Source organism: Bos indicus, chromosome 7 (genome assembly GCF_029378745.1).
Source record: "Bos indicus isolate NIAB-ARS_2022 breed Sahiwal x Tharparkar chromosome 7, NIAB-ARS_B.indTharparkar_mat_pri_1.0, whole genome shotgun sequence".
NCBI classification, from domain to species: Eukaryota; Metazoa; Chordata; class Mammalia; order Artiodactyla; family Bovidae; genus Bos; species Bos indicus.
This window is the reverse complement of record NC_091766.1, coordinates 2,398,770-2,411,483: the sequence shown is the minus strand read 5'-3', so window position 1 is coordinate 2,411,483 and position 12,714 is coordinate 2,398,770. Positions and strand designations below refer to the sequence as shown.

The following is a 12,714-nucleotide window of genomic DNA, read 5'->3' as shown; positions in this document are numbered from 1 at the left end:
ACATTTCTACTCTTCTGTGTCTGGCTTCTTCCCTTCCATGGTGTATGTTTGAGATTCATCCGTGTTGTCATGTGCAGCAGTAGCTGGTTGGTTCTCACTGAAGTATGATACTTCACTGCGTAACCTACCACATTTGTACATTCCACCACTGCTAGACCTTGGTTTTCTTTCCAGCTTGGAGCTATCAGTAGTGCTGAAACTATTATGAACATTCTTGTACATCTTCTAGAGAACATACATTGTACATTTCTCTTGGGCATATAGCTAGGGGTGCTAAGTGCTTGAGTATGCAAGTTTAATATACTTAAACCAAACAGTTTAAGTGGTTATACCGATTTATACTCTAGCCAGCAGGATATGAGGGTTCCATATCCTCTTATATACTTAGTATTGTCAATAAATATTTTCACCCTTCTAGAAGATGTATGTGGAGAAGGCAATGGCACCTCACTCCAGTACTCTCACCTGGAAAATCCCATGGACAGAGGAGCCTGGTGGGCTGTAGTCCACGGTCGCTAAGAGTCAGACACGACTGAGCGACTTCACTTTCACTTTTCCTTTCATGCATTGGAGAAGGAAATGGCAACCCACTCCAGTGTTCTTGAGTGGAGAATCCCAGGGATGGGGGAGCCTGGTGGGCTGCCATCTATGGGGTCGCACAGAGTCGGACATGACTGAGGTGACTTAGCAGCAGTAGCAGCAGCAGAAGATGTATGGAGTATCTCATTGTATCTCAACTTATGACTGAAGTTGATCATCTTTTAACTTTTTTATTAATCATTTAATATTCTCTTTTGTAAAATTTCTATACGTCTTTCCCTTATTTTCTATTTAGTTGGCTAATCTTTCCTCATTGATATATTGTAGGGTTGCATATTTGGGGTTTGCTTCTTTGTTATATAGGTATATTATAAATATTATTTCACATCTGAAATAATGGTGTTACTTGATAAACCAAAGTTCTAAATTTTTAGGATAATCCAATTAATCAGGGTATTCTCCCCTTACAGTAAATGTGTTTTGTGTTCTACTAAAGACATTTAAAGTCATGGAGATCGTCTGTGTTTTCCTCTATGGAAGATTTATTTTCCTTATTTTCCATATAGGTATTCAGTTGACCCAGGACCGTTTACTGAAAAGACTGTTTTTCCCCCATTGTATGCAGTGTGCCTACCTTTGTCATACATATGGGGACTACATGTGCACAGGTCTGATGCTGGGTCTGTAATCCGTCCCATTGGCCTATTTGTACACAGACTGTACTTCCTTAAATGATTAGAAGAATTCACTAGTAAGCCATCTGCTTGGAAATTTCTTTATGAGAATTTTTTTATGTGTTTTGTTTTTGGCCACGCTGGGTTTTCACTGCTGTACATGGGCTTTCCCTAGTTGTGGCCAGGGGGGACTATTCTTCATTGTGGTGCATGCGCCTCTCATTGCAGTGGCCTCTCTTGTGGCTCTTAGGCTCTAGAGCACAGGCTCAGCAGTTGTGGTACATGGACTTAGTTGATTGAAGGCATATGGGATTTTCTTAGACCAAGATCAAACCTGTATACCCTGCGTTGGCTGGAGGATTGTTAACCACTGGACTACAGGAAAGCCCCTGTGAGGTTTTAAATTGAAGATTCAATTTATTTATTAGATATAGGACCGTTCAGATTTTCTGTTTTTGTGTGTGTGTGTGTTTTGGTATACTATACCTTCCTAGAACTTAGTCTTTTAATTTATTGGCATAAAGTTTACTCATTATGTTATTATCTTATAAATCTCTTTAGAATCTGTTTGATGTCACCTTTATCATTATTTTGTTAAATTTATTTATTTTTAATTGGAGGACAATAAATAAATAAAATTTATTTTAATTGGAGCTTTACATTGATGTGTTGGTTTCTGCAATATAGCAGCATGAATCAGCCGTAGGTATACATATGTCCCCTCCCTCTTGAACTTCCCTCCCACCTCCCACCCCATCCCACCCCTCTAGGTTGTCACAGAACACCTAGTTGAGCCCCCTTCGTCATACAGCAAATTCCCACCAGCGATCTATTTTACATATGGGAATGTTTATGTTTTAATGCTGCTCTCTCAGTTTGTCCCACCCTCTCCTTCCCACACTGGGTCAAGTCTGTTCTCTCTGTCTGTGTCCGTATTGCTATATCATTCTTGATAGTGGTAATATGTGCCTTCTTTCTTTCTCCATTAGTCTTGATAGAGGTCTTTCGATTTTTAATTAAGTTACTGATTTCCGTTATTTTTGTTATTCCTTTCTCTTTTGTATTTAATATTCTATTTTTCTGATTTCTTGAGATTGATAATTGATATAGATAGATAGATATACATTTCTTTCTAACCATGCTGTAGCTGCATTTTGTTATGTTTCATATTTCTGTTACCATTTAGTTTACAATATTTTCAAGTTGTGTTGTGATTTCTTCTTTGTTTTATCAGTTATTTTAAAATGTATGGACTAGTTTTAAAATATCTGTGGATTTTCTAACTACCTTTTTGGTATTTTGCTATTTATTTCTGGTGTAACTCCACTGAGTTCAGAGTACACATTCTGAATGATCTGTGTCCTGTGAAATGTGTTTATCCTACTTTGGTGGTGGTGGTTTAATCACTTAAGTTGTGTCTGACTCCTGCGAGCCCATGGACTGTGATCCACTAGGTTCCTCTGTCCATGGGATTTCCCACACGAGAATACTGGAGTGGATTGCCATTTCCTTCTCCATTTTGGTTAATGTTATGTATGGATTTAAATATATATATTCTGTCATTGTTGGGTATTCCGAATATTCAGTATATCATTTAGGTCAAGTTTATCTTATAGCTCAGATCACCCCTATTCTTAATGGTTTGATTATCGAGTTTTGGAGAATGGTGTGCAAACATCTATCATTGTTAAGATTTCTTTTTTCCTTTTATTGTCCCAATTTTTACTTTATACATTTTGAAGTTATGTTACATGAAAATATAGATTTGTTATATATTCCTAGATAATTGAACAAACCTTTAGTCAATGTGAACAATTTAAAAGTCTGTTTTCTCTAGTTAAATGAGATTTGTCTGATAGTAGTATAGGTACACCAGCTTACTTGTGGTTAGTGCTTGCTTGATACATCCTTTTCTATTCTTTCTTTTTATTTCTGCGTCTGTATCTCTGGTAATACTCTCATGAGTGGCTTATAGTTGGATTTTTTTTTTTTAAATACAGTCTCATAACCTTAGTTTTTAATAGGATAATTTAGACCAGTTGCTAATATATATATATAGTATTGGCTGTCTGCTATTTTATTATTTATTTTCAATTTTACTCACTAGCTTTAAATCTCTTTTTTTGTCTTCTATCTTGCCTTCTCTTGAATCAACTATTTTTATTGTTCTATATTCCCCCATAAGAGCTTGTATCTTCTTTAACTGTCTTTTATTTCTAAGTCTAGTAAATAAAACCAGGTTATTACTATCCAAAATAAGTAATTCCCAGGCAATGCTAATAACTTGAAACAATGCTATTTTTTTTCATCTTTTGTGTTACTACATCTTTTCTTATGTATTTTAATTATGTATATATGTTCAACCTCTCAAAACATTTCTAGTATTATTTTGTGCAATAATATTTTTAAAATGATTTTGTTTATTTATTTTTATTTTGACTGTGCTGGGTCTCCCTTGTTGCGTAGGCTTTTCTCTAGTTGCAGGGAGTGGGGGCTATTCTTTAGTTGTGGTGCATAGGCTCTTCTGGGCTTCCCTGGTGGCTCAGAAGGTAGAGAATCCACCTGCAATGAGGGAGACCTGGGTTCGATCCCTGGGTTGGGAAGATCCCCTGGAGGAGGGCATGGCAACTCACTCCAGTATTCTTGCCTGGAGAATCCCCATGGACAGAGGAGCCTGGCGGGCTGCAGTCCATGGGGTCACAAAGAGTCAGACACCACTGAGCGACTAAGCACAGCACACACTCCTCTCTTCTGTTATGTCCGATAATATACTGTTAAATCCATCTATTGGGTTCTTTATTTCATTTATTATATTCTTCAGTTCTAGAATTTTCACTTGATTCTTTGGTTCTAGTTCACTGTTGAAATTCTCACTCTTATCTGTTTTATTGAACATAGTATTCACACTTATTTTTAAACCCCATGTCTGATAACTTTGGTATCTGAGTTCTGAGGATCTTTGTCTAATATTTGCTTTTTATCTTGAATAATTTCATAGTACTCCTGGTACTTTAAGACTGAATCCTAGACATTATGTATGAAGGAGTGAATAGGCTCTGGATGATGTTATTTTCCCTCCAGAGAAAGCTTGCCTTCCCTCTGTTAGACAGCAGGAGTGAAAGCAAACCTTCCTAATCCATCAGGGACTCTTTAGCTGGAGATTGGGTTGAATGTTCAAGAAGCCCTTGCTACTGAGTTGTAGCCCTCCAGGAGTCCCAGCTGAGAGCTTTATATGTTTACTGTGACCACCACTCACCCCACCCCAAGAAGGTCCTGAACTCCAGTTTTTGGCTCAACGGTACTGTAAGACTATAGAGAATTCTGAATTTCTACTTAGCTTAGTTTCTTACCTTGAGAAACTTAAGAATTCATCAAATTCTGTGAGGAAAAAAACTGAATCACCTTTCTGCATTTCTATTCTCTCTCAAATGTTAGACTATCATTTTGGTCTCAAGTTATATCTGATGACTTTAGACAGATTCTTTTTTCTATGCAGATTTTTTCAGTTATTTTTTGCAATAATATTGGTCTGCCACAGGGCCACTCTATCAGGTCCAGAAGCAAAAGTCAGTTCTTAAGATTTTGAGATTTGGCAAAACAGGTGTTTAAACATTCTTTCTTTTGAGTGAAGATATGTTATTCTAAGCTCACAAGGATTTTAGCCTTGAAGTGCACCTGTTTAACTTTCTTTTCCAAATAAGTACAAGGAGATGATGATGATGATAATGATTATAGCTCTTAATAGATTTTCTGGAGGGAGTAGGAGAAAAAAGTGTTGAGGGAGGCTTGTTCTTGATAGGCTTTCCCAGGAATCTTTGCATCATCTATGTTAATATCAAGTGCTTATCACTGCATTTCTTGGTACAAAGTCTTAAATAGACAAAAGACAGATGTTCACAAATATGTACCAGAAACTAATGTGCATTCAGAATTCTGCTTGTTAATATCAGGCTACCATGAGACCAAGTGAGAATGTTGTTGAGTAAGTGTGGAGTTTGTTTGTGGGGAGAGGAATCATCTTACCAGACAACTCATGAGACCATGGCCCATACCCCAGTAGCAGAGTCCCATTTCTAATGACTAGTACAGTCCTTTCCCCAAATTCAGGGCCTTGCCTCCAAGACATACTGGATGTATCCTGGCAGATTTTCTGCTTTGTTCCTAATTTACTGTGCTCACATATATATCATCATGGTACATTTTCCTCATATCAATGTCACATTCACATAGGTCTGAAGACATTGCTTCCTTACCAGTAGCGTGCATGTGTGTGAAGTCACTTCAGTTCGTGTCCGACTCTTTGCAACCCTATGGACTGCAGCCCACCAGGCTTCTCTGTCCATGGGATTCCCCAGGCAAGAATACTGGAGTGGGTTGCCATTTCCTCCTCCAGGGAGTCTTCCCGACCCAGGGACTGAACCAGTGTCACTTCTATCTCCTGCACTGGCAGGCGGGTTCTTTACCACTAGTGCCACCGGGGAAGCCCTTACCACAGCAGAAAGTCCTAACTTGATTAGTAGATATCAGTGTTTCACAGCCTGACTTTCTGTTTTCCATCTGAATGCTGAAATGAGTTCACAAAACATAAATGCTGATTTTAGTAGTTACTCTGAAAGCTGAACTTTTTTTCTACCAGATGTTGACCTCTAGTTGCAGTGGTTTCTTAAGGCCACATCTAGGTTATTTTAAAGCCCATATCACTAAAATAGATAAGATGCATGTTTTTTTTTTTTTCCCCTTATCTGTTAGCATATTGCAGTCTCTATAGGTTTTTCGAGACTTTAAAATTCAGGTAACTTCTCTGTAATCACAAAGAAAATAAATATTTTACTCAGGCCTATGATTTCTGAATGCCATCTCCAAATTTTCCTGCTTCATACATAGTATATTTAATCAACCCGGTCCTGCCATGTCTTCTATCCACCTCTTCTCCCCTTTTTCTATATTCATTTCAAGAAGTCTTCAAAATTGCAACTTCTTTGTTAGCATTATAAACAAGGTCATGTTCTTATCCCAACTAGATGTTTTACTATGATAAAACAGACATGTTTATTTTTAATGTCTTTCAGACTGGGTGATTACACCTATGAATAAGAAATCTATTCTCAAGGCAGATATTCCTGAAGGAGAATTGGGTCAGTGGATGATAAAGGAAAGATTCACTAGAGATAGTTGCTGGAAATATGATGACCTGTTGGAATGGCAGCATGGAGGCCAGGAGATAAACTTGGAGCAAGTGGCGCTTGCTCATGAGAAAACTTCGTCTGTGGTTGGCGACCAGAAATGTGATGAATCTGGGAAACCCGGCACCATGAACTCATCTTTTGTTCAAAGTCAGGGATTTCAATCTAGCAAAAAAGCCTTTGAGTGTAGTGAGTGTGGAAAAGTCTTCACTAAGAGTTCAACCCTCAATAAACATCAGAAGATTCATAGTGAAAAACTTAATGCAAATCAGAAAATTGTTATTAAAGAGAAGCGATATGAATGTAGAGAATGTGGGAAGGCCTTTCACCAGAGCACACACCTCATCCATCACCAAAGAATTCACACTGGTGAGAAGCCATATGAATGTAAAGAATGTGGCAAGGCCTTCTCAGTGAGCTCCTCACTTACTTATCATCAGAAAATTCATACTGGAGAGAAACCTTTTGAATGCAACTTATGTGGAAAAGCTTTTATCCGAAACATACACCTTGCCCACCATCACAGAATACATACTGGAGAGAAACCTTTTAAATGTAATATATGTGACAAAGCCTTTGTGTGTAGGGCACATCTTACCAAACACCAGAATATTCATAGTGGAGAGAAACCCTATAAATGTAATGAATGTGGCAAAGCCTTCAATCAGAGTACAAGTTTTCTTCAGCATCAGAGAATTCACACTGGAGAGAAGCCTTTTGAATGTAATGAATGTGGAAAGGCCTTCAGGGTGAACTCTTCCCTTACTGAACATCAAAGGATTCATACCGGGGAGAAACCTTATAAATGTAATGAATGTGGGAAAGCGTTCAGGGATAATTCATCCTTCGCTCGACATCGGAAAATCCATACTGGGGAGAAACCTTACAGATGTGGTTTGTGTGAGAAAGCCTTCAGGGACCAATCAGCCCTAGCCCAACATCAGAGAATTCATACTGGGGAGAAGCCTTACACATGTAATATATGTGAGAAAGCCTTCAGCGACCATTCAGCCCTCACTCAGCATAAGAGAATTCATACTAGAGAAAAACCTTACAAATGTAAAATCTGTGGGAAAGCCTTTATCCGAAGTACACACCTGACTCAACATCAGAGGATTCACACAGGAGAGAAACCTTATAAATGTAATAAATGTGGGAAAGCTTTTAACCAGACTGCAAACCTCATTCAGCATCAGAGACATCATATAGGAGAAAAGTGACATGGAAGAGCCTTGAGACTGAGTGTATTAATTATTGAATGCAGGAGAATAACCATGAACGCTTACTTGAAGATAGTCATTTTTTTACTGAGAGTCAAGGTTCACACTAGTTTGGGTTTTGAGACCTTAAGAATGGCAAATACTCTTCATACTTCAGGAAGTATCTTGGTTGAATAGCAGTGATATTTAATTAGTCTGAATTACCAAGTATCAGAACCAGAATGGACCTTCATTAACAACATGGAAATTAGTTCACCATTAAGAGAAATTATAAAATTGTAAAAATTAAGGTTGAGAAGCAAAGGAACAAAAAAGAAAATGGTCTGTAAGCATTTTACTTTACTTGTAGGAGGATTTCTGCCTTTAATGGAACCTTTGTTTTCCTCACCCCTTACTGCTGACACCAGTGTAAAGAAAGTACAGTTATCTATGCATTGGCCCAGGAGTTAAATTATGCTTCCTGCCTTCTGCTTCAAACCACTTTTTGTCAGATTTCCCTGGTTCCTATGTCCACTGGCTTCTTACTTGTATTCTCCTCCTGGGATAATTCATTTGAACAGTGTGTCCTTTTTTGATTTAGCAACTCCTAATTGGTAGCATCACGTCAATTACTACCACCCAGTTTGCTCTTGAGGACTGGTGACTTGACCTCATACACAGCCCATGATTCTGGATATTGCACTAAACCCAGCTTTCGGAACACGGGACCCCTGTCTGGAAGGCAGAGGTTGATCTAAATTCCTGAGTTACCCAGTTCCTCTGGGCTTCAGCTTGACTCTCACCCTTGGATAATCCCTAAATTAGGGACATAGTCTATGCAGACATTTCCTTGCAATTGTTCTGCATTGTAGTACTCGACACATGGCAGTCAGGGACATGCTCAACTTTGGGTGTGATGATTCTAAAACCTCTATGTTCTGGGCCACCTCTGCTTCTGTGACTTGCCATTTCATGATGTGCAGCTGATGAGGTTAGAGCCTCAGGCGGGTTGTCAGAATGCTCTTAACCACCCTTTCCCTTGGCTGGGCAGTCCTCTTTGTGCACTGCATTAGAGTATATTTGTTGCTCCCAGAATATTGAACTGCTGGATCCTGTTCCTTGCCTTCCTGTTGTCTACTTTTCTGAAGGTATCAACTCTGTTCACGGAAGATGGAGAGAGCTTTGAATTTCTGATTTTGCATTTAAAAGTTGCCATTTCCTCTCCACCATCTGGGTATTCTACCATTTAAAGACTACCCCATTCTGACAGTACTGAGCAGCATGTTGAGTAATTCCATGGAGTGATCAGCAGTAATTCCATGGAGTGACATTCTGTGGCAGGGGCCGCTCCCAGAAGTTGGAGTGATACTCTAGTCCTGCAGGTACAGTTCCCTCACTATCTTTAATTCTTTAGTGCTGTCAGTAGAAATCACAGATAAAATAACATCCATGTGCCTTCAAATACAGCCCCTCATGGCACCTCCCCTTCCCCATCACAAAGAATGAGGAGCCCACACTACTGCAGGCTGGAGCATGCTAAGGCATGAAGGTGGAAGAGCAAGTCATCTGTCATCTGGGAAGCAGTGTGGCAGGTTCCTGGTCTGTGAAAGTGCTCTCCATCAAGCTGGTGACCTGCCAGCCCCCATGAAAGCTGTACCTCAGCTCCAAGTTATAGGAGAGGATATTCTTTGTGATGGTGGAATCAGGACTTCAGGTTGAACATAGACTTGGAAGCTTCCAGTAGCTTAAAGTCCCAAGTTCTCTAAATTCAGCTACCACCTAATAAAGGCCGCATACTTGGGTTGCTATCTCCTGTTAGGTGATCAACAACTCATCCTTTCTCCCTGGATGACCTGCAGGTGAAGTGGCATTTCAAGAGGTTGCTTGGAACCCATCATGCCCTGGGTCCATACATGTTCATCTGTAGCTTCTCAGGGCTGGCAACCCCAGATCCAACAATAAACTTGGAAAACTGCTCACTGCTGCAGAGATCTGCTTTCAGTACTATCCCTGTGTCCCACTGGTCCTGTCACCTCCTTACCTTGAATCCCTCACAAGAAACACATTTCTCAGCTGAGTTCTTCCTTTTTTTTTAATAAGAGCCATTGCCCCTTGGTGTTTGCTTGCCTTTGGGCTAAGTTTCCTGCTGCCACTCATCCCAGCGACAGCTGCAGCAGCTGTCCTACCAGCATTAGCGCAGTCTGATGGCCCTCCATCCAATGACAGTCCATTTTCCCTGAGACTGCTCCTGTTAGGCTTGGGTCTTCATGAAATTAGACCTCTGAGATGACTGGTCACTCCCTTGTCTGGGAAGGCAAAAATAAATGGCCTATTAAAAATGCCTGAGCCGACTTGGATGTATTTATACTTCATCTGACCTAACTATTAGCAGTGACTTTATTCTGCCACATTATTAACACCTTATCTATGACCTTCTCAACTAAGGGAGCCAAAAGTTGCCTGGGTGCTATTTTGTACTTTTAAAATCTGAAGTAGTCTGACTCTGCACACCAGCAGTCTGGCCTTTGGCTTAACCCCAAAAGTGCATTTTTGAGAACTCTGACTTAGAGTCCCTCAGCCACCTTCGCTTCTGCCAGCCAGTCTGCATGGCGTTAGAAAAGAGTTGAGCAGTTACTGACAGGGACTTTTCTTTACCCAAGCCTCCTAGATGGAGCAGTTCATTCTGCAACTCACCTTTCTAGTTTTGCTGATAGACACTGTGACAGAAGATGAGGATCACTGGGACCCTCCATCCTCAGCACATCCAGCCCATCCCTCACTACCCCTCTGGTGGCACAGACACTTCCCAGCACACCCACGTCTATACCATCTCAAAATAATGAGTCTGAACATGCGGCAGAGGAAGTGCTGAGCCAGTGTACCCATCCCGTTCACCTGGACTCTAGGAAAAGGACACAGAAGCAGACCTAGAACCCATCTCCCATCCCAGTGCTTTCCTAGGGCACTTTGGAATTGCCCAGTAATTTTTGGAATTGTCCTTGGAAGTACCAATTCTACTCTGGCTGGGGAAGGGTTTGAGTAGAGAATTAGCTTGTAGACTCTTTGTTATATTCTTCGATGTCTCCAGGCTTCCATGAATAGCTACTGAAAGTGCCAGCTCCTGAGGGAAAAATAATTTTTCCAAGTTTCCCCACTCAAATTCTCTCATCAGGACTTCCTCATCTCCAGCTGATTCATTTTGCACCTGAGTTCTCCCTGGTAAGTTTGCCTAGCTTAGAGAGCAGCACCTCATCAAGATGTTGCCTTTCTCCATATTCAGTGACTGCACTTAAAATAGCACCTTGACCTTGTAGCAGACTAGGGCTTCCAGCCACAGAGTCTTGGAACAAATAGCTCTAAACTGCATGCATGTCTTTGGTTGAGAAAATAACCATGTTTAGTTCCCACATATGAATGTAATCTAAGAGTGCACAGCCTGTAGCTGTCCTAATTCTTTTTTACCCTCTTTGTACTTTGCTCTACCCGCCCATGTTGGATTAGCCACCAGGACAATCTGGAAATAACCACTCCTACCTGCTTTATCCTGCAATGGGAAGGTGCCCACCTCAACTCCTGCTAAATATATTTTGGATCCTATTTTTACTTTCAGTATTTTTATATCAATTTGTGAAGGGAAGAAAAATACAAGGCTCTACTATTTCCATCACTCAAGGACATCTCCATTGTGCTCATGATGGTTCTCTGCCCATGTTGGGGTTTGGTTGTATGGACATGTCCCTCCTCGTTCTTTGTCTTACCCTGTACACCACACATCACTATCCTCAGAAAAAAAAACAAGTTTCTGTAAGAATTACTAATCTATGTGTCTTTCTGAAAATAAGTGAGAAAAGTATACAGTGTTTAAGATGTGCAAACTGCCTGGTGATCTAATTAGATATCACTAAGAGTGGGTGTTCATTGGAAGGACTGATGCTGAGGCTGAAACTCCAATACTTTGGCCACCTCATGCGAAGAGTTGACTCATTGGATAAGACCCTGATGCTGGGAGGGATTGGGGGCAGGAGGAGAAGGGGACAACAGAGGATGAGATGGCTGGATGGCATCACCGACTCGATGCACAAGAGTTTAGGTGAACTCCAGGAGTTGTTGATGGACAGGGAGGCCTGGCATGCTGCGATTCATGGGGTCACAAAGAGACATGACTGAGCGACTGAACTGAACTGAACTGAACTGAAGAGTGGCTAGAAATGGTGCTTCCAAGTGTGTTTACCTGTTTATGGCCAATGTGGTCCTAACTCCCCGCGCTGACTATCTAAACCTACCTGACCCTAGAAAGCATAGTACGCAGGCTGTGGAATATCAAGAGCTGTGTCGTCAGTCACTGGGGGTAACAGTTAACGTTTGAGGGCATACCTGGTGCCAGGTACTATTGTAAGCATTCCCACTTAATCCTCACAGTTATGTGAGACCATTTCTACCATCCCCATCTGAAGGTTGAAGAGAGGATTAGAGACTTGTCAGAAGTCACAGAACTGGTAAAGGGTGAATCAGAGAATTGACCCAGGCTGCGTATTGCACTGCGTCACTTCCTTTATGGTACGTTCTAGGCCACCCTAGAGAGCCACTTGGCTTTAAATGTCAGGGAGAGGCTGATGTGGGTGTAGATGAGAGGCAGTGTGGCATGACAGCATGGCCTTGGGACATGTCATGAGGGCAGCCTGTGATAACGATTCCCTCATGAGGGAATGCTGGTGGCCAGAAAACCAGAAAAGAGAAGATAGTCATTCATTTAATAATGTCTGCCAAGCATAGTGTACAGTGGTTATACATGCATAGTTTCCACTTTCATGAACCTTAAATAGTGAAGATGGGTATTATAAAAGGAAATATTAATATTTAGCAAGTAATTATAGTATGTGGAATGAGTAAATAAAGATAGTGTGAAAAAGAGTCAGGGGCCCAGCTTTAGATTGCATGGTTGCAGCAGACCTCAGTGAGGAATTACTTTATGACAAGAGCCACAAAAGGAATGAAGTTTGAGTGTGCTAGATAGAGTGAACATATGAGAAAAATGGGAAAGAAAGCTCAGAGGTAGGAACTATCATGGTCTGGTTGTGTGCATGCTAAGTCGCGTCTGTAGTGTCCAACCGTTTGCAA

At 40.7% G+C, this 12,714-nt stretch overlaps 1 protein-coding gene across 16 annotated transcripts in view; it reads left to right on the top strand.

Annotated features, from left to right (window-relative positions):
- The window catches only part of ZNF454 (zinc finger protein 454), a 49,329-nt gene extending 39,392 nt beyond the window's left edge, over positions 1 to 9,937 (top strand). For all 16 annotated transcript variants that reach the window (XM_070792394.1, XM_070792395.1, XM_070792393.1 and 13 more), the window contains one exon: positions 6,284 to 9,937. In XM_070792394.1, the coding sequence (XP_070648495.1) occupies positions 6,284 to 7,617 (1,334 nt within the window). In that variant the 3' untranslated portion in view covers positions 7,618 to 9,937. The remainder of the gene's footprint in view (positions 1 to 6,283) is intronic.
- The last annotated feature ends 2,777 nt before the right edge of the window (positions 9,938 to 12,714 follow it).